Genomic DNA, 24,088 nt, shown 5'->3' with positions numbered 1-24,088 from the left:
TTAACCATAAAATCTTGGTTTTACCCAGAACAAAGTAATATGTACAGCTTTAATCACAGTAAAGCATGAAAGCAACCAGCTCCTTCTTTTGCTTTTACCCTCAAAGACGTGGTCTGTTCACAGTGGTTCACGCTGAGTCCTAGCACTATCATGTCCTATGCCAAAAATTTCCAAATTTGGTGGTGTAGATGGTGGTAGGAGTAACCCTCCGGCTTCCTCAACTGCACTTCCTTCATTTCCTCACGCTCCGCGTCTCCTTTGCCTTTTGGCCCCCAACTCGCCATGTCCCCTGCTCTCTAGCCCGGTACACACGGACCAGCTCATCAGCTGCACACTCCTCCTCTTCCTGGTCCTCTTTCTCTTCAGCATCCTGCAACTGCCCGTGTTAGATCGCAGCCTTCAGTACAGCATGCCTGTTCTATTCGCGGGCAGCTGTGGCAGCTAAGCTCTGAACTCGGTGTAGAGCCCTTCAGGGGAATCGGGACGTGAGCGCTTCGCATGTCACGTGTGAGCCCGCGCACGAGCGCTTGGGAGCTACTTCTGCATCCTCGCAGTTCAGGCATGCGTACCGCGATTCGGGAGCAGTGGTGGCGTATAACGCGAGACATGTAATCCCTGTTATACTGAAACACCAGTCACACAGAAACAGACGCGGTTAAACAACCACTTTGCAAAGCTCAAAGCCTCCACCATGACGGCACGAAAGCGGCTCCTTAGTGTTGGACGCAGTTAGGTTTTAGAGCTCTGAAATAGCCTGCTCGAGATCCTGGCCTGTTAGTAAAGTGTCCCACAGCCTTCCTTAGCAATCGGTAATCCTTCTTCAGAGGGCTGGTTGGGCCAGATGTTGTCCTTTCCTTTAAAGGAGATGATACCACAAGTGATTCTCCTTCCTCTATAGCAAAGCATTGATTTTCTGGAATGGTACCCTCCATTTGCAGTCTGAAAGAGTGTATGACAACTGCTCAGATAAATGGAATGTTTTTAAAAGGCTGTTCTGAAAATCAAGCTGCCCTTTGTGTGAATGCTCAAAATGGATGTAGGAGCCTAACACTTGGTATCCAAATTAAAGAATTTTCATGGAGTAGCGTTAGCGATGTGTATTTTGATGTTGGGTTGATCTGAAAAGATCTCTTTGCCTTGTCCCAAAGTATCCAGTTAAAGTGACAGCTAGAAATGGGTTACTGGGAGGGCTATGCTGGTTCTACTGATAGCAAAATGTTGCTGAAGAGCCTGAAGGGCTCCCCTACACTTCCCGAAAGACAGACAGACAGACAGACAGACAGACATCTAGCATAGGTGCCAGCTGATATTTTCTTTTGCCTCATTGCAGACTTTGTAGTTTATGACACTTTGCAAAGGAATGCAGCAGAATTTCTTTTTAGGGGTTCTGTGACTTGAAATGGTAAGTGGCTCTTCGGGGCATCCTTCTGACCTAAAAGCTTATTCAACAGGAATGACAAAGGACTTGTTTCTTATATTCATATGTCCCAGTGTTCCTGTCACTGTGATACTTACCATGTGAGACTTTCTTTAGAAGTATAGTAGTTAGCTGACAAATAATTAATTGTTCATTTCTACTAACAAACAGTATGGGTAAAGGGTAAAAGGTAGAAAACAATGTGAAAAAATACTGAGTGAATTCAAAATGAAAGAATCATTTTGGAAATTAAGTCTTCTGAATGATTAATAAAAGATTTCTTAAGGCATTCTTTTAATAAATTTAATGCCGTTCTGACTGCTACAAGACATGCTTCATTTCGGTTCTCTGGTGTTCATTGTTTAAAACTGTGCTCATGTGTAAGGAAATGAAAACATTTTTGAACAGAAGCAAAATCATAGTTTTGTTGCATAATTGGAACACAACAGATAATTAAATCTTCATTAAATTTAGTGCAATATTTTGATGTCTAGATAACACCACATTATATCCTGAAGCTGCTGTATTTCGTTTCTGTGCAATCTGTCTTCCTTTCCGTCATGTTACAATAGTGTGTTCTGTCTCCATTACCTGTACAATATGCCCTCTCTTTTTCAAATGGTATCTTGAGGTATGATGTCATCAGAATTCATAATTTCATGGCAACCTCTTATTAAATTGGTTTCCAGGTTTTTAAATATTTGTGATATGCTGCATAACCAGCATTTGCAATATTTGCCTTAATCTCATTTGTGTTGTTTTTTTAATCATTCCTGTCATCACAAGGTAAGATATTGCAGCATACAGCCAAATCTGTGTAGAGCACCATTCACTTCTTGAGAGCTGGAGTAATGTTTCTTCCAGTGCTTCTTTGTTCAGTTACATTTATTTTTGCTGAATGGTGTAGATGAAGATATTTAAATCATAATTCTGCCTTTATATGCTCATTTAAAAAAAAAAAAAAGCGCTACAAATTTGCAACATGGTATAACCAGAAGATGGCATGTTGTTTTCCCTCTTTCCTTTTTCTTTCTTACTTATTAACAACTGCCTTTCTCCTTTTTCTGTTGTTTCAGTTAAAGGATCAAGAAAGTTAAGTCTGCCAACAGATCTTAAGACTGATCTTGGTACGGTAGGCGAAAGCCAACAGCTTTAAACTTCCTTACATTCATTGGCAAAACGTTTTTCCAACAGATTCATGAGATAACACAATAACCTTGGAGGCTTCGTCTGAAAAGGCTTTCTAAAAACCACCTATTAACCCATACAGTTCTGTTGGCAGCTCTCAGCATTTTGCCTGTTTAATATTCATTTACTTCATGTAGACACATTTTGCCAGTCATTACACACTGTGTGTGTAATATTTTATTATGAAAAGGCTCCAGAACTTTTCACACACTTGAGCCACTATAACCGGTTGTCAGTGATGTTTATCTCTGCCTATAACACCCAATGCATGCATTAGTCTATTTTCTTTATTTGAGGCACAGGTTCTGTGCCACAACAGTGATACGATGGTTGAACATGTATATTTTATGGTGTCTTTGAACTTCTGAGAAGTCAGATCAGAAACCAGTCATTTGTGTCTCAGTCCTCTCCTTGAGACTTACCTAAGCCAACTGTTAATTACACTGTTTGCTGTAACTTTTTTCTCAATTCTTCGTTAATATTTCAGTGGAAATGCATGGTAAGTGAGAGCAGAAATTTCACCTCAAAAAAGCCTAAAATTAAAATTCAACATCTTGCATAACCTAAAAATGTTTGGGGCAGATCATGCCCTCTTAAATATCCACGTAAAGGGGATTGCTCCTGGCATTTGGGTTGGAATGTGTGGTTCACACAAAGATTTTTATAATTGTCTTTAAATGTTCTCAGTCTCAAGGAATCCTTTCTAGTTTTGCTCTCATGGGAAATTTCTCATATAAGATCACTGAAAAAGCTGTGTAGCCATACCTCATTACTTTGAGTGTCTTTTTCAAGATATAAATTAAAGTTGGATCACATCCTTGCATAATGCAGCTGAATTTAGTTTCTGTCAATGGGAATCATGTGCATGTATTAACCAATATAGCACTGTTCCCCAAGGCAAAAGTCAGGGGAATAAATATGTCTTCCACATTATAAATGACTGAAGAACTTACTTAGAAAACTCTTAATAGCTCCTGATAAAGATTAAGTAAATAAATGTTGAAAAATCATTGGTAAATCCAATCCAGATTGTGCAGGTTTCAGTGTACAGAGTGATTTAGTTTAAATAATTTACTCCATGTTAACAGTGATGTTTGAGAAACTAGGAATGTAGGCATATACCCCAAAAAAACTTGGAGTGGAAAATAGTAATACTGATAATACTCCAAAAAGATAACAGGAATGATGTAGGCAGCTATAGACCTGTAAAATTAATGTTTACCACTAAACGAACAGGCTAGCTAATAAGAGGGAAGGTGAATACTTAGAGCATCAAAATAGCCATAGGGTAGAACCTAAGGCTAAACCATAGTCTACAGAACTTTTTGGTAGTATTATTAGAAATCTATAACTTGACAGACACATAGCATGAAATAGATTTAAAACCCGAATCATAACACAAGAAAAATGTACATCTGATGTGTAAAAGTCTGGATTTATAGCTTTTTTAGAAAAGCAAGAAACAAATCAAGGTAACTAGAAGTGGTGAGGGCTTTACTGTATAATATAGGAATCAGTATTAAGATTTGATTCTGTTCAGCATCTTGAGACAGACCACTTTTAAAGTCACCTATCAGTGAAAAACCTGCCCTACCATCAGCTTTCCTGTAATCATGCTGGGAGCTGGACAATATTGTAAGTGTTGCCTAGAATACATTGACAAATTGAAGGCAGATTTATGCTTTTAAAATAAAACAAAACAAAACCAATAAAAAACCACCCACAAAACCCCAAGGATCAGGGAGCAGGACAATTATGTACAAAAGGAAAGCTGTAGAAGTTAAACAAATTCGACCTAAGAGCATAGGAGGCATGATGATCGATCTTAATCATATGACATATGTAGGGAAGTTTGAAGATTAATGGAATGCATAATCCTGTCTGATTTTGATTTCAAAAGAGTCATGTTTCTACCATTCCTCTATTTACCTGTACTCATTATTTTTTAATAATGTAGAACAAGTTAGGTATGAACTAAAAATAAGTCTAAGAATCACAGAATCATTAAGGTTGGAAAAGACCTTTAAAATCATCAAGTCCAACCATCAACCCAACACCACCATGCCCATTAAACCATGTCCTGAAGTGCCACGTCTACATGTTTTTTGAACACTTCTAGTGATGGTGACTCCACCACCTCCCTGGGCAGCCTGTTCCAAGAAGGTCTATTTCAACATCCTGCTGAAACTAGTAGAACTTCATTAATTTCAAAAGCTTCATGCAGACCAAAAGGTATTATCAAATTGCCACCTAAGCATTCTGTTTGTTGTTACTGCCACAGCTATTGGATACTCTGCACTCATATTACCAGGAAGCTTGGTGAATGGCTAAGGATAAAACATGTGGAAGCAGCATTCAATGTATAAGCTGGCAGTTACTCATAGCTAATCAACTGCAGAGGAAGGTTTTAAAAAAAAAAAAAAACAACCTGAAACAAACCAAAAAAACTTGTTTCAGTTCTCCTTCGTGACTATCTTAAAAGGGCAGAAGATTCCTGTTAGTTATTCTAGCCATTAAAACTATGCTGAATTATAGATAGCTTAGTTTACAACAGGCTGGAAAAAGCATCTTTTTCTCAATGTAAGGAGCTAAATTTAAATGGCAGTTCCTGGAAAAGGTGATGAATAATGACTGCATTTCATTTACTTCTGCTCCAAAATGTCCTGGCTCCGCTGGCAGAGCTCGTAGAGATTATTTATCCACTGTTTGGCTGTTGCCTGAGATTGTACCCATAGTCTGAATATTCAGGGGATAACAATACTCTCTGGCCCACACGTCTTGTAAAGATATTCAGGTCACCACTCCCAGATGAAGAGATATTGTCCATCCATCCCATCGGCTCTGGCTCATAGCTTTTTACAGAGTGCTGATACATTGCCTATTCTCAGCGCCGACTGCAGCTAATTGGGAAATACATTAGCATTTGGCAGCTTACAGTTTTGCTCCCTTCTTAGCATCTGGCTCATGTAATGTCCTTGCTCTCACTTTGCTTTGAATTGTAATAGTAGAGGTTAAGTGTAAGTTAAATCTGTTTCAGGTGGAGGTGCTGCTGGTACTGAGAAGTGCCTGGGGAGTAGGTTGCTAGCATTTAAGGGAATAATGTGTGATCTGATGACTGAGGATGGTCTAGTTAAACCTTCTCAGGATTTTCATGACTTAAAGGCACTTTGGGACTCCATTTTGACCTTTACATGACTGATAAAGTTGACTTCAGCATCTTTTTATTTTGATGTAGTCATTATTATCTACCCTTGCAGAAGGACTTGTCACCTGTAGATGCCATATCTCCACACAGAAATGTGAGAATATGCCATATGTAGGGATACGTTGAAACTTCTTGATCGTTTTAACTACTGCAGATCACAGTAACCCAATGTTTATTTGAGTTGGCCAGAAGGAATATGTGACATTGCTGTTACATATACTGTACAGTTTCCCTATTATCCTTCAGAGCCAGCTCTGAATGATAGTATCTTTATTTTTGAACCTAATACTGTTTCCCAAAGTTTTCTGAAAAGATCATCTACATTTCCACGCACTGTTGCAGTGAAATGAATTATGGGGATAATCCTAGTCTAATTTAATCAAGTGGAGAATCTGGGATATAGCATATACACAGCTGCTTTTATATGAGAGTTTTCTAACTTTGCTTCACCAGACATTTTGAGCATCAGCTCCTATTTTTCTTTTAGGAAGTATTTCTGCTCATCTCATTAAAAACTTTCAAAATTTCCAGGTGGTCACAGGGAGCTAGACAGAAGTCCTAACTAACAATGGAGATACTCAGTAACTGCTAATTTTTATTTAATTCCTATGAACAGATGGTTTCACTGTAAGAATTTATGCTATCACCTAGACTTTATTAGCCAAAGAACAAAAGTAAATGCAGACAGACATCTTTTGTTTCCTCTTGCTAAGCTGTGATTTTCAAAAGTTTAATATAATTTCCTGTGCTTTCAGCAGAGATTTATAAGCAGTGAATGAATTCTTCACCAGGTCAGAGTTAATGTCTCCCATTTTATACAGCAGTGAAAAACTAGACAAAGTACCAAATAAGCTCAATTTTTTTCAAGGATTTGAGAAATGTCTTCTGATGCAGAGGACCAAAAACTTTAATTCTGAAAGTTGGCTTCATAAAACAGAATTGCAGGAGTCAGAAAAAGGCACTTTGGTTATAACTGTATTCCATGTTGTCCATTTTGTATGAGATTATTATTTTTCTTTCCATAAAGATTTATGCATATTATAATAGAATTATAATGTTAAAACATCTACAATTTGATGCCTTTGCATTCCATTGCAAGGAAGTGTCACTTCCTAGGTGCTCCCAAGCCTATGAAACAGTACCCGGATATCGTAAAGAAGACCTCATTTTTATTTCAAGGATGAGCAGTGGAGTTACAGCAATTCTTCCTTTACACTTTCAAAGTATTTTACAGCAGACATTAGGCACTGGCAAAATTTTGAAGCTTTTAATCTGTTTTTTTCTTCCTGCTGCATTGAACAAACCAGTAGATTTTAAGTGGAGCGTTCTGTACTAATTTTTCTGGCTCTGGAGCTGTAATTCTGTTTACCATGCCAAATAATATTTCAGACATTTTGAAATTGTATTAGATGCTTTCCTCCCTGGTCTGTCATTTTTAGAAAAGGCAATTCAGACATCCAGCTGTAACAATGCTTTTCTTGAATTACTTGGCAATATACATTGAAAATTATATGCGTTTTTACGTGCAAGGAACTTTATGGACTGTCTAGTGTGTGTCTCCTTCCAGAAAGGTAACTTCTGTTCACTTTTCAGTCTAAAAATACCAGCTGAATTGAGGAATCATCCGAACTCTGCTTATAGTTAGAATCATAACATAATTAAGGTTGGAAGGGACCTCTAGAGGTTGGCTAGGCCATCACCCTGCTCAAAGCAAGTCTAGTTAGACAAGGTAGATCAGGGCAATGTCCAGTTGAGTCTCGAATGCCTCCAAGGACAGGGGGTCCACAACCTCTCTGGGTGTCCTCTTCCAGTATTTGATCATCCACACAAGAAAAAAGTTTTTCCTAACATCTAACCAGAATTTCCCAGGTTCCAAGTTGTGTCCTTTGCCTCATCTGATCACTGTGCACCTCGGACAAGTGTCTGTCTCTACCTTCTCCATATACTTCTATGAGGTAGTTGCAAACAGCAGTAAGGTCGCCCCTCAGTCTTCTCTTCTGAAGGCTGAAACCCCCCGCCCCGTTCTGGCTGTGTGCCAGCTCCCTTACCAGCTTGGTGGACCCCTCCTGAACTCATGCCTGTATGTCAATATCTTACTTGTAACAGGGAGCCCAACACTGGGCACAGGACTTAAGACGAAGTCTGACAAGTGCCAAATGGAGGGGAAGGGTGACATCCCTCAAGCTGCTGGCTGTGCTCTTGCTGATTGAGTGGAGGGTGCGGCTTTGCCTTTTTTGCTGCACGTTTGATCGTTATTAAGATGAAAAACATTGTGGGTTGGACCAAAGGCTTTCACTTTTACAGAAATGGTTTTAAACTTCAGGCCTCACTGCAATTTCACATTTTCAAGTTTGGATTTTGATATTCTGTAGCTAGGACCCTGCTAGACAAAGTCTCCTTCCTCTGCTGAAGGTCAGGTGTATGATGGCACCAGTTTCTTTCTTAATTAAATGAAATAAGGTTTGTGATCAAACACTTTTAAAAGAGAACCTATATTAACACATATAGTCGCACTCTGCCTGCCCAAATTACTGACATTAAAAAAAAGCACAAGAGCTGATCAGCAGGTTAACTCTGTTGACTACTACAGCAGAACAGGCCTGTGGTGTGTGGTTATATTTCAAATGCAGGAAGGGGCTATGTTCTGACTTCTAATACTTCCAGATTTAAAAAAAAATCAAAAGAAAACAAACAAAAAAAATTATCTCTATGGGAGATCCAACAAGCAAGTAGCTTAAAAGAAAGGTAAGTGCTTAAAATTATCCAAATTATGCTGTAACTACAACGTCTGTAACTGGTGCAGTTAAATGTAGCCATGAAGGAAAGGCAATAAGATTTGTTGGCTGAAACAACAAAGCAAGCAGTAAAGATCGTCATACACTTGAGAGCTGATAATAACAAAATGATACGCAACGGTCAGGCTCACAGTGTAACAGATATTCACTGTTTCTAAGTTCTCTATTTTTACTTAAAGAAGAGTTCCTCACTGAGGACTCTGAAAGGTAAGTCGTTTTCCAACTCCTTTCAAGCAATGCAAACACATTCTCCCGTTCTGTGGTCTCGGTACACGTCTCGGGTTGTAATGCTCTCCAGCAGTCAAAACCTGGGGCTACACGTAGACTTACCAGACCTGCCTGGACCCAGAGGTCCTCTATAGTAACTAACGTGGATTGGGATTGAGCACTCACCTGTAGGGAGCGATTCAGGTGTCAGACGGATGGTCCTATCACCTTGTTGGGACTTAAAGCAACATCCAAAGTCCTAGTAACTGACCTGTGTGCACAAGCGGATTAGTATTTAGAAAACTATTATTTTCCATGTATCATTATTTTGACGACAAAGCGATAACAAAAGAAGGGTAAATAAGAACTCTAAATCAGAAGTTATCAACTATAAAATCTGGTTTTGCAGCATTAAAATAAGAATGCACATTTGTACTAGTTTAGTTATTACAATAACCTGGTATGAAATCTGTCAAAAATCTACAATGCATAATGTTAACAAGTTTGGAAAAACTCGTGGTTTTTTAGAATTGTTTGATTGCTGCATAAAAATTACGTGTAAGTTTAATTATAATTGGAATACCTTATTTGACCACGTCTGTGTCTTTTTCTGTTGAGTATTTGCAAGAAAATTATTTATATGTTAACATCTATGGAGTGGTGCTAGCTCAATTATTTCGGATGTTCTTACCTCTAGTCAAAAACAAGATTTTTTTGAAAGATCAGGGGAAAGAATCTCTGGAAGAATCTGGTTAGAATAGACTACAAACACTTTTGTTGTCATTATCTTACATTTTTTTCATTCATTTTGGATGGAAAGGTTTAGGAAGTCTCCAGCTCATGTGTCTTGCTTTATTTTTGTCATGCTCAAATTGAAAAAATATTTCCAGTCCAACATCTTTGAAGAATTTTTCATTAAAAAAAAAAAATATATATATATATAAAATAAAATATAGATTTTTTTTTCCCCATCTGGAAAATGCAGGTGCAATGCTACTGATAAGGGAGCTTGGGACTAGTTATGAATATCCTAGGTGGTCATGTGGTTCATCCACGCTACTTGCATGTTTCAGTGTTGTCTTCTGTGCAGCTCAGGATTTATCATGTTTCATGCTTATGTTTCAGAATTAAATCAAGTTTTCTCTCTGTGTTTTCCTGTTTATTGCACAAAGCATAGTAACAATTTATGTTACGTTATTCTGTTGAGGCACACTGAGTGCTGTGTGCTCTTTGAGGCAGCTCAGTATTATGGTCTTATATGACGGCTCAGAAATTCATCAGAGGAATCTGAGGAGCAGAGTTAGATACAAATAGTCCAAAATTTTCCCACTGTTCTCAGGGAATAAAGCTAGATGTATTTTTAGATTTGCACTGCCAGGTTTGCTTTTTCAGATATGATCATGTAAAGGTGATGTTATGACATATATTAATATATTATTAGTGTTCTTCATTTGGATAGTGTTTATTTTGTATTTTGGTTTCATTGTTCATAATTGCAGGCAAAAATACTAGTTTTACAAGGGGCTCTGTCAGTGACAAAACCCTTAACATTTTCAACCACTTCACAGTATTTTCTTTCTCTGAAAAATAAATGTTTGCCCTGCTTTCAGGAAAATTATGTCTAGGATCAAGCGCATCTTAGGAGTTCGTTATCATGAAAGGAATACCGCTCTACTACACAGGCAGTATATTGTAATGACAGGATGTTACACTCTTAGCATGGACTTAAACATACTAGCAGTATGTCAAATAGGGCAATTCATTCTTCCTCCTCAAACTGAAGAAGGCGTGAAGGTAAATATGCACATTTGCTGGCATCTCTACTAACCTCTTCTGGTAAGGCTCGCACCTCCTGTCGTGCCTGGTTGACAGAACTGCACCAAGAGAAAATTGTGATCCTGACTTTGTAAGGGATTTTATTTTAAGAATAATTTGTTAAAAGTTTAAGGTGTCAGGCTGTATTCTCACCAATGAATGATCTCACTATTTTTACACAAATTTTGGTTGTTTTAAACGAAAACTTGAGACTGACCTTTGGGCCATTTGTACAGTTATGAGATCTCTTTTTTTCTTGATGTAAATGTGTATCTCTGCTGTGTAAAGAAAAAAGGTTAGTCATGCCCATAATTATTATCCAAAATCTGATTTATTGATAATACACAAAAATCCCCCAGTGGAAAGAGAGAGACTTTTCCTCCCTTTAACAGCAGAGGTTGTGTTCCTTAATATTTGTTAAGGAGATTCTCTGGGACTCATTCTTCATGTTCTTTCTGCTCCATATGAAAGTGTCTTTCTCCGATCCTCTTGCCTGCTCTTTTATTGATTACTTCCTTACAACTTAGGATGATATTATAATAGTCGTATTTAAATTCCTTTGTTCTCAGCCTCTCTCAGATCATTAGTGAGAATTGGTTTTCCGCTAGTTTTTCTGTCTGAATTTATCCCTTTGCTAGAACTGAAAGAAATGTTTGGTTCTTATTTTTTTTTTATTTGTTATGTCTAGGGTAACACAACTTTCTAGGCAGCAACTGTATGTTTCTCCTTTCTTACTGACATTTTTAATACATTTGGTTTTAATAAGGCTTCTGCTTTTCACTGGTAAATTTAAAACAGTTGTATGACAAGGCAGGTTGTGTAACATACACACCTTACTGTGTGTAAACTAAAATCAGCATGTCTACAGAATATGCTTCCTGTCTGTGTAATACTCCTCAAAAAAATTAGATTAATTTGAGGCTCTCCAGCGGGCTTGCTGCTGACCTGTTGCACATTGCATCTCTCATAAGGCACCGCTCAGTAGCTCCACTGAGTTCATAGCAACCAATGTGACTTCTTCGGTTCCTCTTAATCTCATCATCTCACTGGTATTTTGTGTGACACACTGGCCTGCCATCCCGCACAGCTCTGTTTCTGGGTTTTTTAAGCAGTTTTCGGGGTGCACACTGCACTGAATGGTGCTACTGTTTGGTAACAGGGGTAGCTAAAGCATTTTTAATTCGTTTGGGTAACGCCATAGCCCAGACGAAGGCAAACAACCAGGACCTGTACTGTGGAAGCAGCACGTGGAGAACATTAGAGAATTTTATGCGTGAATTTCACTTTTATATATTTTAGTACATCTTAGATACAAGGTGTTATTAGCGGCTTTGTTAAATCAGTGGAGTAAAATCAGTATAAAGTGGACTAAATGCATGGGTTAATCTGCTGTGGTTGCTTCCAAGGGCTCGCATGTGCCTTATACATTTTTAAATTAACGAGCAGAATCGCTACAAACTGAGCCCCGGCTCTTTGGTTCATCGTCCGCAAGCAGGAGAACAGGCTGCTGGCCCGGCGGCGTGGGTCGGCTGCTGCACAGTCCGCAGACTGCTTCTGGGATAAGCTCCGCGGGGCCGGGGCGCCCACACGCCGGGCATCGGGGACGCCGGTACTCGCTGCCGGACTCCGGGAGCACCGGGGAGGGCGGTGCAAGTTCCCTCCACCTCGTGGGCAGCAGCACCCACGGGAAGGGACAGGAGGCGACGGCACACGCAGCGGTGGAGAAGGGTGGGGAAGGGAAGGGGGCTTCCTGCGCAGCGCTTTCTCCCCGGGCGACTTTTCTCTGCCCTCCCCAGAAGAAGAGGGCGCTGAGGGCTGTGCCACGATCGCGCCCGCAGCGCAGAGCGGTCCCTGCACCGCGGCTTCGGTACCGAGCGTGATGTCTCCCGCATCAACGGGTGCTCGGTCTCCGCGGGTGTTTCTGCGGTGAGAAAAGCCCCAGCGACCATATGACAAAAGCAGTAAGCCAGCAGGAAAAAGTTAAATTGTTGTCCTTCCTTACAAACCAAACAAAGCTGGAAAAAAAAAAGGCGGGTTTGTACAAGCCTCCTCTCTCTGTTCTTTAAGGTGGTTGGAAGATATCTGTCATGGCAAAGGAGGATCAGGTGACTGGGTTCTCAGAAGGCCGATAAATCATTGCAGCCATTTTGGCAAAGGGTGATCGCATTGAGCATACTCGCAGTCTCCCTTAGAAAGTACACTGTAGGAAACATAATTTTTTTTCTTAACACTTTTCTTGCAGGCTTCATTACTCTTTTTCAGACAATGCTGTAAGGAACCCTGTCTTAAATAGTACATAACCTTTCTTTAGAAAAGTTTTGTTTCACTGAGCTTATACCATTAAAAAAGTGAGAAACTAATTTTTAAATACACACATAGGATTGTCTCATAGATTTGGGTGGTCTTTATCCGCTTCATTCTTATCAGCTTCTCAGCAAAAATGTTGCAGCCATACTTCCCATAATTATATTACTCTTTGTACAATGTCTTTTTGTTTTTTTACTGAGGTTTGAAGAGCCACACTGCTCCTTGTTGCATATATTTAAAAAAATAATCAAATCTAATCAGAAGAAGAGAACAGTTTTCTGCAGCTTCTAGGATGAGGTCTGATTTTTTTTCTGCACAGGAACTGGCTTTGTTTATTCAGAAAGGCATTGTCAAAACAACTAAAGGGATTTAGATGCCCAGGTCCTACTGATTCTCTTTGTTTAATTTGGGCCTTCGAAGGTAACTGAGACAAACAAGCATACTAAGAGAAACATAGCAGCATTTGTCTTAAAATTTGGCATAGCAAATAGGGGTTTAGATGGATTGTGCCCATTCCGTACAACATTCGGGGAAAGGGACTCACAAACGTTGTTGATGTTTCTATAGAGTATGATTCTCTTTTACTCTGTCATGTTCCTCACCACTTCCTAGGACCCCCTGGAGATAATTAGATACCATGCCGAAACTCCTTCACACAAACTGAATTTTGAAGAAAGGAAGCAGCTGGATGAGGATGTGTTTGTTGCTGAGGTTGAACAGTCAGCCTGTACCCTAGAACAAAGCCCCCAATCTCAAAGGACTTTCTACTGAAATATATGAATAGTTCCAGCATATTTGGGAAAGTTCCCTAACTATAAGTTGAATGAATCATCCATATCAGTTTTATATCTGCTGTTAGCTCAGTTAATAGCCATGTATTAAGAAACATGGTAAGAATCATGAAAGTTGTGTCTCCTACAGACCCGTCTCATTATGCAGTACAGATACTAAATTGCTTTCTAAACTATAATTCTGAACAATTCTTTCCAATTTTGTTCATTAAGACTGAACTGCTTTCACTTGGAAAGGGCATGACTTACACGTTGGAAGACTACATCTAATAGCACACTATATGCTGTATTCAGTATAGAATCTGTTTTATCGTCTGCATACAGAAATAGCTTTTCATACGTACAGTGGCGCTATCATGGCATGGTAACCAAGAAAAAAATTTATCTTCCTGTATTAACATTCATCTTTCCCTTGGATACAATGCAAATCAGAGGGAGTTAACCGAATATGATTATATATATATATCTCTCTCTTATATACAGAATCTTAAAGACTAATCTAATTCTCCAGATATAAATAACCTGACATTTAAAATGAAGGCAGAAACGTCAATCTTGTCCTCACCTATAGTATTGAGCTTCCATCATTTTGAATAGAAATATTCAGTATGGTGTTATGCTTATTACCTGCTGTTTACTTAAATTAGTAAGCATGAATTACCTGCTCACCAAAAATAGTTCAATTATACCTGGGTGCGTATCCTTTCATATGTTGAGGGGAAAATTGTGTTCAGCGATTCTTCTCATGTTGCCTTACCCAATATGAGAGGAAGAAAAATATCAGATGAATGTTTTGTAGTCCAGTCTAGTCCACTCTGATCTAAGCCTTGATCAGTGGATAGCTATGGTTTAAAGACCTGTTGCCCATAACGAAGAACAGATGAATGTAGGCAGAGTTTAAAGCAGCCACGTTTTATTTCTCACCCCATCAGACGGCAGCATGTGCTGATTGACCGTGGCCTCTAGCAGGGGTCCAGGGACTTAGCCTCATATCTTTAGATCTGCAGCAGACAGAGCGGTTGTTCAGCAGTCCATTTCCTTAGCAATAAAATATGTGGTATATAAAGAATAAAATACTTAGCAATATTATGGCTAGTTTTATAATTATCCCAAGTAGTGGCAGTTAGATGCCTGTTTCATGCAGCTTTAAGTCAGATAGGGAAGATGTCTAGCTTTAACTTGTAGTAAATTACACTTGTGGTTCTATATGAGAGCAAAAAGGAAAAATAGTTTTCGAATTTATTTGGTATCTATTAGGAGACACAACCTCAGGGCTGACAGTGTTACCAGCAGTATCTTGATAAATCGCCTGTTCGCATAGGTCAACAAATGCTGTGGGATCTGGAGCTGTAAGAACATGCACCAGTTCTATGTCCCTTGTTTTTTCAAAGTATACCTTAAGATATGGTGAGTTATTCTTACGCATACATGCTGGGCTGCTAAAACAAATAAGTAATTATGCGCAGTAGATTTCTTTTTTTTTTTAAACCCATTCTTAAATATCAGAAGGTACATCTGTCCTCCATCCTGAATTTGGGGAGCTGGCGCTTCACCTAGCACTTTTTGCATTGACTTTCCAGATCACGTGAACGGTCACTGTACGAGTCCGACGTCCCAGAGCTGCAGTTCCGGAAAACGACTTTCCAGCGCGGACGTCTCGAAAGCAAACCGGCGAGGGCCTGGGAGGCCCCCCTTCAGGAAAGCACAGTCTGCAGCCTGCATGGAGATTTCTCTCCCAGTCACCACAGAAGGTGGGTGGCAATGAATATTTTGCTAGGTATTCGTGAATTTCTCACCGGGCGGGAAAGCAAGTAAGTTTAGCGTGATGCGTGTCCCCATCATCGCCCTGACCTGCTGTCTTCATCTGACTGCTCGGAATTAGAACAAGCGCCTGTGTGTTAGTGTCCTTACTAACAAGCCTGCTCCTGAGCTCTCTGCCGCCCGGGGAGGTGTACGCTGAGCCTCGCCGAACTCTTACAGCCGTCCCCTCGCCTGTACGGGTCGGGTGCTCGGTTCCGGGAAAGCAGTTGTTCGTGGCAGCTTACGTACGGCTCTTGTGACAGCTCGTAGCACTGCTGCTTTAAACTCTCCTTGTCTCTACTTTCCAAGCCTGAAAACAAGTAAGAGATTTTAAGAATGTGAGTTCAGGCTTTGCACATGTATATTTATTTATTTATTGGTACCGAAGACCAATAAAACTCCACAATCCCTGGCCACCATTTACGGTAAAATTAAATTCCTTAATCCAATCTTCTTTTTTTTTTTTTTCTATTTATAATAAGTTTCTTGCTTTAATGCTTGAAAAAAGTCTTCAAATCTTGATCTACCCGAGTGCAGAGTTTTGATGAGACTGAGATACACAAAGTGGACCACTCATGGCAATTGGTTGTGCTTCAAACTTAGAATAAGCCCATTTTAATTTCAGCAGTGCCAGCTGTTTCACTGCAGATCGTTTAAGCAGAAGCATTCAGCTGATGTGTTTTCCTTCAATCTTAACAGTGTTCCCACTCTGCTCTTGGTGTCCTTGGCCCTTGTCTCCCAAGCTTCCAGCCCCACCGCATTCCTGCAATAGCACAATGCATTGTCTGTGCAGAAAAGCTTCAGTCTATCAAACACCGAAAAAGCACAGCATCAGAATAAATGGTGTAGGACTGTAGTGTTGATTGTATTCAATTTTAGTAATAAGGAAAAATTTAATAATATTTAAACAACAGAAATTGTAGGGTTTGATATTTTAATAATAATTAATTTGAACAATTAACTATTTTTAAAAACCCAGGTTTTAATTTTAATCAAGTTGCAGCACTGTTTCCTAAGTGCCTAAGAGATAACGATCTCCTATGACTATTGTCTGCGCTGTAGCATGGCCTGAACCCCCTCTGATGCTATAAGTGATAGGCGATGGACAACACCATGTCCCTAGCCCTCTGTCTTGCAAGGAGCATTTGTATCCTAACCTGCCCACCTGCAAAGGTGTCTGCACCACAGAAGTTCTTTACAGCTGGAACCAGTACTCCCTAATTTTGCTGATCGTTAAATGGAGACAGAGCAAGGGGAATTATATCACTCAGATTGTCTCATTTTGTATTTTTGAATGCAAATTAATGCAAATACCTTTGTCACTAATGGCAAATCTCTAGAATATTTTATTTTATTTTTTTTCTTTATGATAATGTCACCGAAATCTGGAATAAACCTCGTAACACCAATGTAGTGTTAAAAGACAGGCATTCTTTATTTTCAGTGCTGGGAACACGGGGGATAGTTCCTCCAAAATCATGTTCGTCGATCAGTTCAAAAATCAAACATTCATAGGCATATGATTACAAGATTAATACATATTCATCAAGTTTCCGTACAATGATTGGTTAAATATTCCTCGCCTACCATGTAAATGACCACGCATGCTCACTATAATTTCTTGAGATTTTCCTTCCTTAATCTTTTGAGTCGGAGGGTTTCTTGAGTGGGTGGTCTCTGAGTCGGTGGTCACGATCTCCCCCTGCCGGAATTACCTTTCCTACAAAGTTCACGTAAGCTTGGCAACACCTTCACGGGCTGTCGGTCCAATATGCAATCATTCACCCCACAGTCCTTTGTTTTAAGACAAGACTATAGAATGAATAATTACCTACCCACCGGACCGTAGAACTGACCAAGGTGTTCCTTCTTTCTGACTGCTCACTATTAAAACAAAACATAGTACCATGATCACAATGTTACACTTAATTCCTTGATAATTAAATCAAGATGGGAAGGGTTAGGCGGGTTCTTGAGCAGCATTGCTGGTGCATAACACTGGTGCGTAACCTATTCCTATAGTTACGTCTTTTATTACTAACCTATTTTCTAATTATCGTTTGATTCCCCCATCACTTTGGTTACAATAACATAAAATAGCAAATTCTTTCTCAGCTTTTCTTCTTACTGTGGGGATCACACAACAGAAAAATAGTGTCTACAAGTGTGAGACCCTATAAGAAAACATCCTAATTTGGCACAGAGGGTTCTGAGATTATGTTCTTGACCGGAATGGAGCTGATATCCCGAAGCCTGTTGCAGTGCTCTCTAAGCAGCTCCTTCCATTTGATTTAAAAAGGGCGTTTACCTATGTTCATCCATTGGAGGCAGAGCAAAGCATGGCCAGAGGCTCTGAGCAAAAGGGCTGCACTCATTGAAGGTGTAGCTATCTTCCAGCTATGTCATTTAAGATGCCTGGTAGAAGTCACCTCCCATCGCCAGAGGCTATCACACCAGAACAGATACTGGTGGAAGAGTTGTAAACATTTAGCTTAAACAGCTCTCTGTATTGGGTTATATTACCCACCTCCTTTTGCAGTAAAGCAAATGAGAAGTGCCCACATGATCTGTTTTTCTCGCTTTACTAGACAAGTATTAACCTTCTGCAAGAGGAACAGAGTCAAAAAGTTGGGAGTAGTGACATGTCAACTGACACTGCTGTTTCTTCAGTGGCCACCCAACCATCTGTCCTTGAAGAGAACGTTACAATATCATGGACTCTTCAAAGATTCAGTCATAGGCTGAACAGCAAAAATGTTAAATCGCATTGTGGGCTTCACGTAACGTATGACAAAGTGTAATCCTCAGCAATCAGTTATAAGAAGTAATCCTGTTTAAACACTAAACCTACTATAAATTTCAATTTTAACCTGAATTAATTTATGGCTCCTGTGTGAACATTGTAGTAAGGCAGTTTTACAGAGCTCTGAGGTGTGTATAAATTCCTCTGCATGCAGGCAGTTTTCATCTGCATAATCACCATTTTTTCCTCCACATTAGTTATTGATGATGATCCTAACATAACCCTTTCATCTACCTCTCCTTATGCACCACAGAAATATGATAAGTGCCATTGCCATGTAATAGGTCATGGTAGAAAATATATCACTGCCACGGTGGTTTCTATTGCCGGGTGTTTTTCTTCATCCTATGTAGTACCAAACTCTTCCAGAATTCTTGTATGCAGACACTGCTGCAGTATCAGCACTACTTACACATAACCAGGCCACCTAATTCTTTTATGCTGCTTCTTTTTTTTCCCCTCACATCCTTCCAGAGCAAGCAGGGTCACTGACAAGCACAACCTACAGTGCCCCAAGGTGCCACTGACCCTTGTGTACAAGTATTTAGTTATGCAGTGATACTTCTGATGGAATGATGTTGCTTTCTGTGTATCTGTATCATGAAAGATTCAGCTTCTGTAGTTCATCAGTAATTATAATACCTATCAAGTCTAATATTGAAATATATCTCTTTCTAGAGATAGTCATCTAGCTTCCTTTCAGGGTCATGGAGTAAATTCAAGTAAGTGACATAAAAAAATCCCTATTTAAAAGAATCAGTGGTGTCACTGGGTTGGTATTACAACTCTCAGTAGGGTCAGTGAAATGAGTGCTACAAGAAGGAGACAGGCAGTCTTTAGAGTAATTTATATGAACATATAATATGAACATATAATATAATGGAGCATGCTTTTGGTTCGTCCTTTAGTGTGTGGGTTTGTCACCTTTTCTACAGACTAAGCGAGTATATAAACAAAAATAATTTTCTGATTATTTATATTCTCTCAGTAAAACAAAGACATCTGTCCAATTTGTCTAAACCTTTTTTTAGATGCCTGTGGTATTAGTCTTTTGACTTCTGTCTCTACTAACTGATCTGTCTGGAATGAGTGACATTCCACCATCACTCACGCATCTTGAATTTCTAGACATACTGTTTTAGCAAGTGGTTTGATTTATTTCTGAAGGTTTTTGTACTAAATAATATGGTGGAAGGTGGTATGATCCTTGAAAGATTCTTAGGCTGGGGTTAAAGAGGAGGGTGAGGGAGTAGGAAGATGAGAAGTTAAAAGGCTTGAGAGAGAATACACTGAGAATAAGCGTTCTTGCCAAAATGTGGAGCTGGCTTTGATCAAAAATCTTCTGGGTGGGCTGTTCCAAAATAAAATTAAAAAATCCTCTACTTAGGACTATATGCTGTAATAAACAATAGATGTATTCGCAAGAATTTTTTTTTATATATTCTCATGTGGTGAATTAAGATATATATTTTATATCCTCTCAGGGAGGTCATTATTTCAGGATAGTATTTGGTAGGGTTTTATTATTCTACCTGAGTAGAATTTTGATTAGAGATTGCTATCTCGGTAGTGTTAAGCACTTTTTAGATATATTTAAAAAAAAAAAGCCTTTGTGTGTGGATAGATGGTTCTTACCTTTTCTTAAGCCTGTTTCTGAGGCACTGATAACGCTTGGAGATTTTTTTTAATATTGCTTCCAGTTCCCGCTCTTTACAACCTCTTCTAATTGATTTGGTTAAAAAGATAATACATTGTCGTGACTAATCATAAGATAGTTATTAGAATAACAAATCAGTCTTCCCCCCTCACAATCTACTTATTTAAATCTGATCTTTTGGTACAATACAAACTGTATTTCCAGCGTTTTCATCAAGTGCCTTTTCAAGCAACTTTCACACAATAAATTCTTCTGACCTCATTCCTGTTAGCTGATTGTCAAGATTTTGCTGACTCTTACGTCTTTATATGTGCAGAAGGATTCCTGATAGAGAAAAGTATCTCTGAAGAATGTCTTTGCAATGATGAATCATAGGAAGAAGGGGGGGGAAGGGGTGTGTCTTGGTTTCTGCTGGTCAAAATATTGCAAACTGTTCAGTTTCATACAGTGCTGATATTTCTTCCACGCTCATAGAAGCATAATTCAAAAGCCAAGGAAAAAGAGCAGAGAAGTGGTGACTATGTTTGCATGGTTACTGTTACTGCTTAAACTTATGTCTTTCCCAGTATCCTCATCTGACATGGAAAAACTTGAAAAGCTCTAAAGCTTTTTAATCTCAAATGGATTTTATTCCAAGCTAAAGATTACTGCTATTTCAGCCTCAAAGCCTGTATTTTTTTTCTCCCCAAAACACTTGTATCTAGATCAAATAGCTTGTTATGGTTATAGTTTTGTCAATAATTAGCCATACATTTAATACAGCACTTCTCAAATAACATTTATGCTATTTAAAATGTTACATATTGTTCTGTAGTATCTTCTGGTTTCATAAATGCAGAATTCTCACAGATATACTGATATATATACACACACACTACTAATTTTAGCAAGAAATTAGAATTTTACAAGTTCTTAGTAAAATATTATTAATTCTATACAATAAGCTGTTTCTTCCTTGAAATAATATAAGAATTTATTTGCATTGTAAAAAAAAAAAATCTACAAATATAGCAAATTCCATTGTTGAACATCTAAATTCTAAACTTATAGAATCATAGAACAGTTTAGGTCAGAAGGACCTTTAATGGCCATCTAGTCCAAGCCCCTCCCAATGACCAGGGACATCTTCAACTACATCAGGTTGCTCAGAGCCCCATCCAACCTGACCTGGAATGTTTCCAGGGACGGGGCATCTACCACCTCTCTGGGCAACCTGTGCCAGGGCTTCACCACCCTCAGAGTGAAACATTTCTTCCTTAGATCTAGACTAAATCTGCCCTCTTTTAGTTTAAAACCATTACCCCTTGTCCTATCACTACAGGCCCTGCTAAAAAGTCTGTCCCCATCTTTCTTATAAGCCCCCTTTAAGTACTGAAAGGCTGCAATAAGGTCTCCCTGGAGCCTTCTCTTCTCCAGGCTCAACAACCCCAACTCTCTCAACCTGTCCTCACAGGAGAGGTGTTCCAGCCCTCTTATTTTTGTGGCCTCCTCTGGACCTGCTCCAACAGGTCCATGTCTTTCCTGTGCTGAGGGCTCCAGAGCTCGATGTGGTACTCCAGAGGTGGGGTCTCAGCATGGAGTAGAGGGGCAGAATCCCCTCCCTTGACCTGCTGGCCATGCTTCTTTGGATGCGGCCCAGGATACAGTTGGCCTTCTGGGCTGCAAGTGCACATTGCCAGCTCATGTCCAGCTTTTCCTCCACCAGTACCCCCAAGTGCTTCTCGGCAGGGCTGCTCTCAATCCCTTCATCCCCCAGGATGTATTGATACCGGGGGTTTCGCCAACCCAGGTGTAGGACCCTGCACTTGGCCTTGTTGAACCTTATGAGGTTCACATGGCCTATACCTCGAGCTTGTCCAGGTCCATCGAGCTTGTCCAGGTCCCTCGAGCTTGTCCAGGTCCCTCTGGATGGCATCCCATCCCTCAAGTGTGTCAACCACACCACTCAGCTTGGTGTCATCCACAAACTTTCTGAGGGTGCACTCGATCCCACTATGTCGGTAGTTCCCAGGGTCCTCCTTGCTACCCTTTTTAAAAGTGGGTGCAATGTTTCCCTTTTTCCAGTCACCAGGGACTTCACCTGACTGCTGTGACTTTTCAAATACCATGGAGAGTGGCTTGGCAACTACATCAGCCAATTCCCTCAGGACCCTGGAATACATCTCATCAGGTCCCATAGACCTGTGCATTTCAGGTTCCTCAGGTGGTCTCAAACCTGATCTTCTCTTACCGTGGGAGGGTCTTTTCTCCTCCAGTCCTTGTCTTCCAGTCCATCCCCTTGAGATGTATGGGAAAAGAGATTGCCAGTGAAGACTGAAGCAAAGAAGTCATTGAGTACCTCAGCCTTCTCCTCATGCATTGTTACCAGTCTGCCAGTCTTGTTCATCACAGGGGGTACGCTTGCTTTGACTTTCCTTTTCTGGCTGACATACCTGTAGAAGCCCTTCTTATTATTCTTTGCATCCCTTGCCAAGTTCAGCTCCAGCTGCGCCTTGGCCTTCCTGACCCCATCCCTACACAATCAGGCAGCGTTCCTATACTCATCCCAGGATACCTGCCCCTGCTTCCACTGCCTGTGTATTTCCTTCTTGCCCTTTAGTTTGCCCAGCAGGTCTCCACTCAGCCACGCTGGTCTCTTGCCTTCCTTTCCTGACTTCTTACACCTGGGGATCGAGAGCTCTTGCACTTTATGGAAAGCATCCTTAAAGATCTGCCAGCTCTGTTCTGCTCCCTTGTTCCTGAGGGCACTTTCCCAGGGGGTCCTATTGCCTAACGCTCTGGAAGTTTGCTTTCCTAGAATTCGGGGTCCTGACTTTACTCTTCGCCTGCCCCATATCCCTCAGGACTGCAAACTCCACCAGCGCATGATCACTGCAGCCCAGGCTGCCTCCAAACTCGATGTCACCAATTAGCTCACTTGCATAGGTGACCAACAGGTTCAGTATCGCATCCCCTCTGGTAGGGCTGTCTATTACCTGGCTTAAGATGCTATCCTCAGTGCACTCCAGGAGTCTCCTGGATTGCCTACAGCTCGCTGTGCTACTTTCCCAGCAGCTGTTGGGGTGGCTGAAGTCCCCCCAGCAGGATGAGAGAACTTTTTCTAGTCCTTTTTGACCAGAGTTTTTTGAGATTTTAGGAGTTACTGATCACATTTTTTGATAAGGCTTTCTTGCACAGGGTATACAACTACATTTTTTATTATCAAGTTAATATTGTGCTTTTAAATATCAACAGCAATAAAAAATATAGATCAATGCAAATTATTCTTAATCAAGAAAATCCTTACAGAGGTTCTGTCCCATGATAACACCCTGTAGAAAGGGAATGTGTTTTGTCTCCGAGCTTAGTGGATTTCCTTGCAGGCTGTAGCCTTTTGCACTGATCATGTCTCCATCTGTTCCAGCTCTGGGCCCTGACTAGCACCCTATTTTGTCTGCCGGTGTCCTCATCGAAATATTGAAATAGGGATTACATTAACCTTGTGTTTAGCTTCCTTGGTGTAAATGTGTACCTCTGCCTGTCTTGTCTTCAGTCCTGTCGCACCAATCCAAAACAGTCCCTCTCAGTCTAAGAGCTAGTACTGCATAGTTGTTAAAGCCCCCTTTCCATCTAGAACAGTGGAGATCGCAGTCTGATCAAGAATTTCACTGTAGATGAATAGTCCCAAAACATTGGCTCTACATAGGAAAACAAAAATCTGTATTTCAATCCAATTTTTAATTGTAATTTTAGGTTAAAGAAAAAGCTGAGCTACAGAAAACAGTGACGTTAAAGAATAAAAATAAAATTGCTGTGGGAGGGAAGTCAGTCTGGTTATGCATGTATAGCTGGTGGGTATATGAACGTATGCTCAGATACATATGCTGACACACAGTCCTCTTTGCTTTCATAAATTATAACCAACTCTGAGAAGTCTCTCAGATTTGATACTTCTTGATTATTGCTTTTTTCAAGCATTCTGCTTTTTTCAGCCACTTCATGTTCTCCAAAAGTTTCTCTCTGCCATGACTTGCTAGTTGCCATCAAGAACTTGTGCTGGCAGACTCTGCCAGTTTTGTCCTCCTTGCCTGCATTCACAAAGAAATTAGAGCATTCTGTATATG

The 24,088-nt window shown here is 40.0% G+C and overlaps 1 protein-coding gene across 2 annotated transcripts in view; it reads left to right on the top strand.

Moving 5' to 3' along the window:
• Nucleotides 1-24,088, top strand: part of STXBP5L (syntaxin binding protein 5L) — a gene marked incomplete at its 3' end in the record, with an annotated part of 212,603 nt that overhangs the window by 171,060 nt on the left and 17,455 nt on the right. For both annotated transcript variants that reach the window (XM_082013863.1, XM_082013862.1), the window contains one exon: nt 15,306-15,476. In XM_082013863.1, the coding sequence (XP_081869989.1) occupies nt 15,306-15,476 (171 nt within the window). The remainder of the gene's footprint in view (nt 1-15,305; nt 15,477-24,088) is intronic.

This window comes from Phaethon aethereus (genome assembly GCF_964289735.1).
Source record: "Phaethon aethereus genome assembly, chromosome: 1".
Classification (NCBI taxonomy): domain Eukaryota; kingdom Metazoa; phylum Chordata; class Aves; order Phaethontiformes; family Phaethontidae; genus Phaethon; species Phaethon aethereus.
The sequence above is the reverse complement of the archived record's forward strand: the minus strand, read 5'-3'. Positions and strand labels throughout refer to the sequence as shown.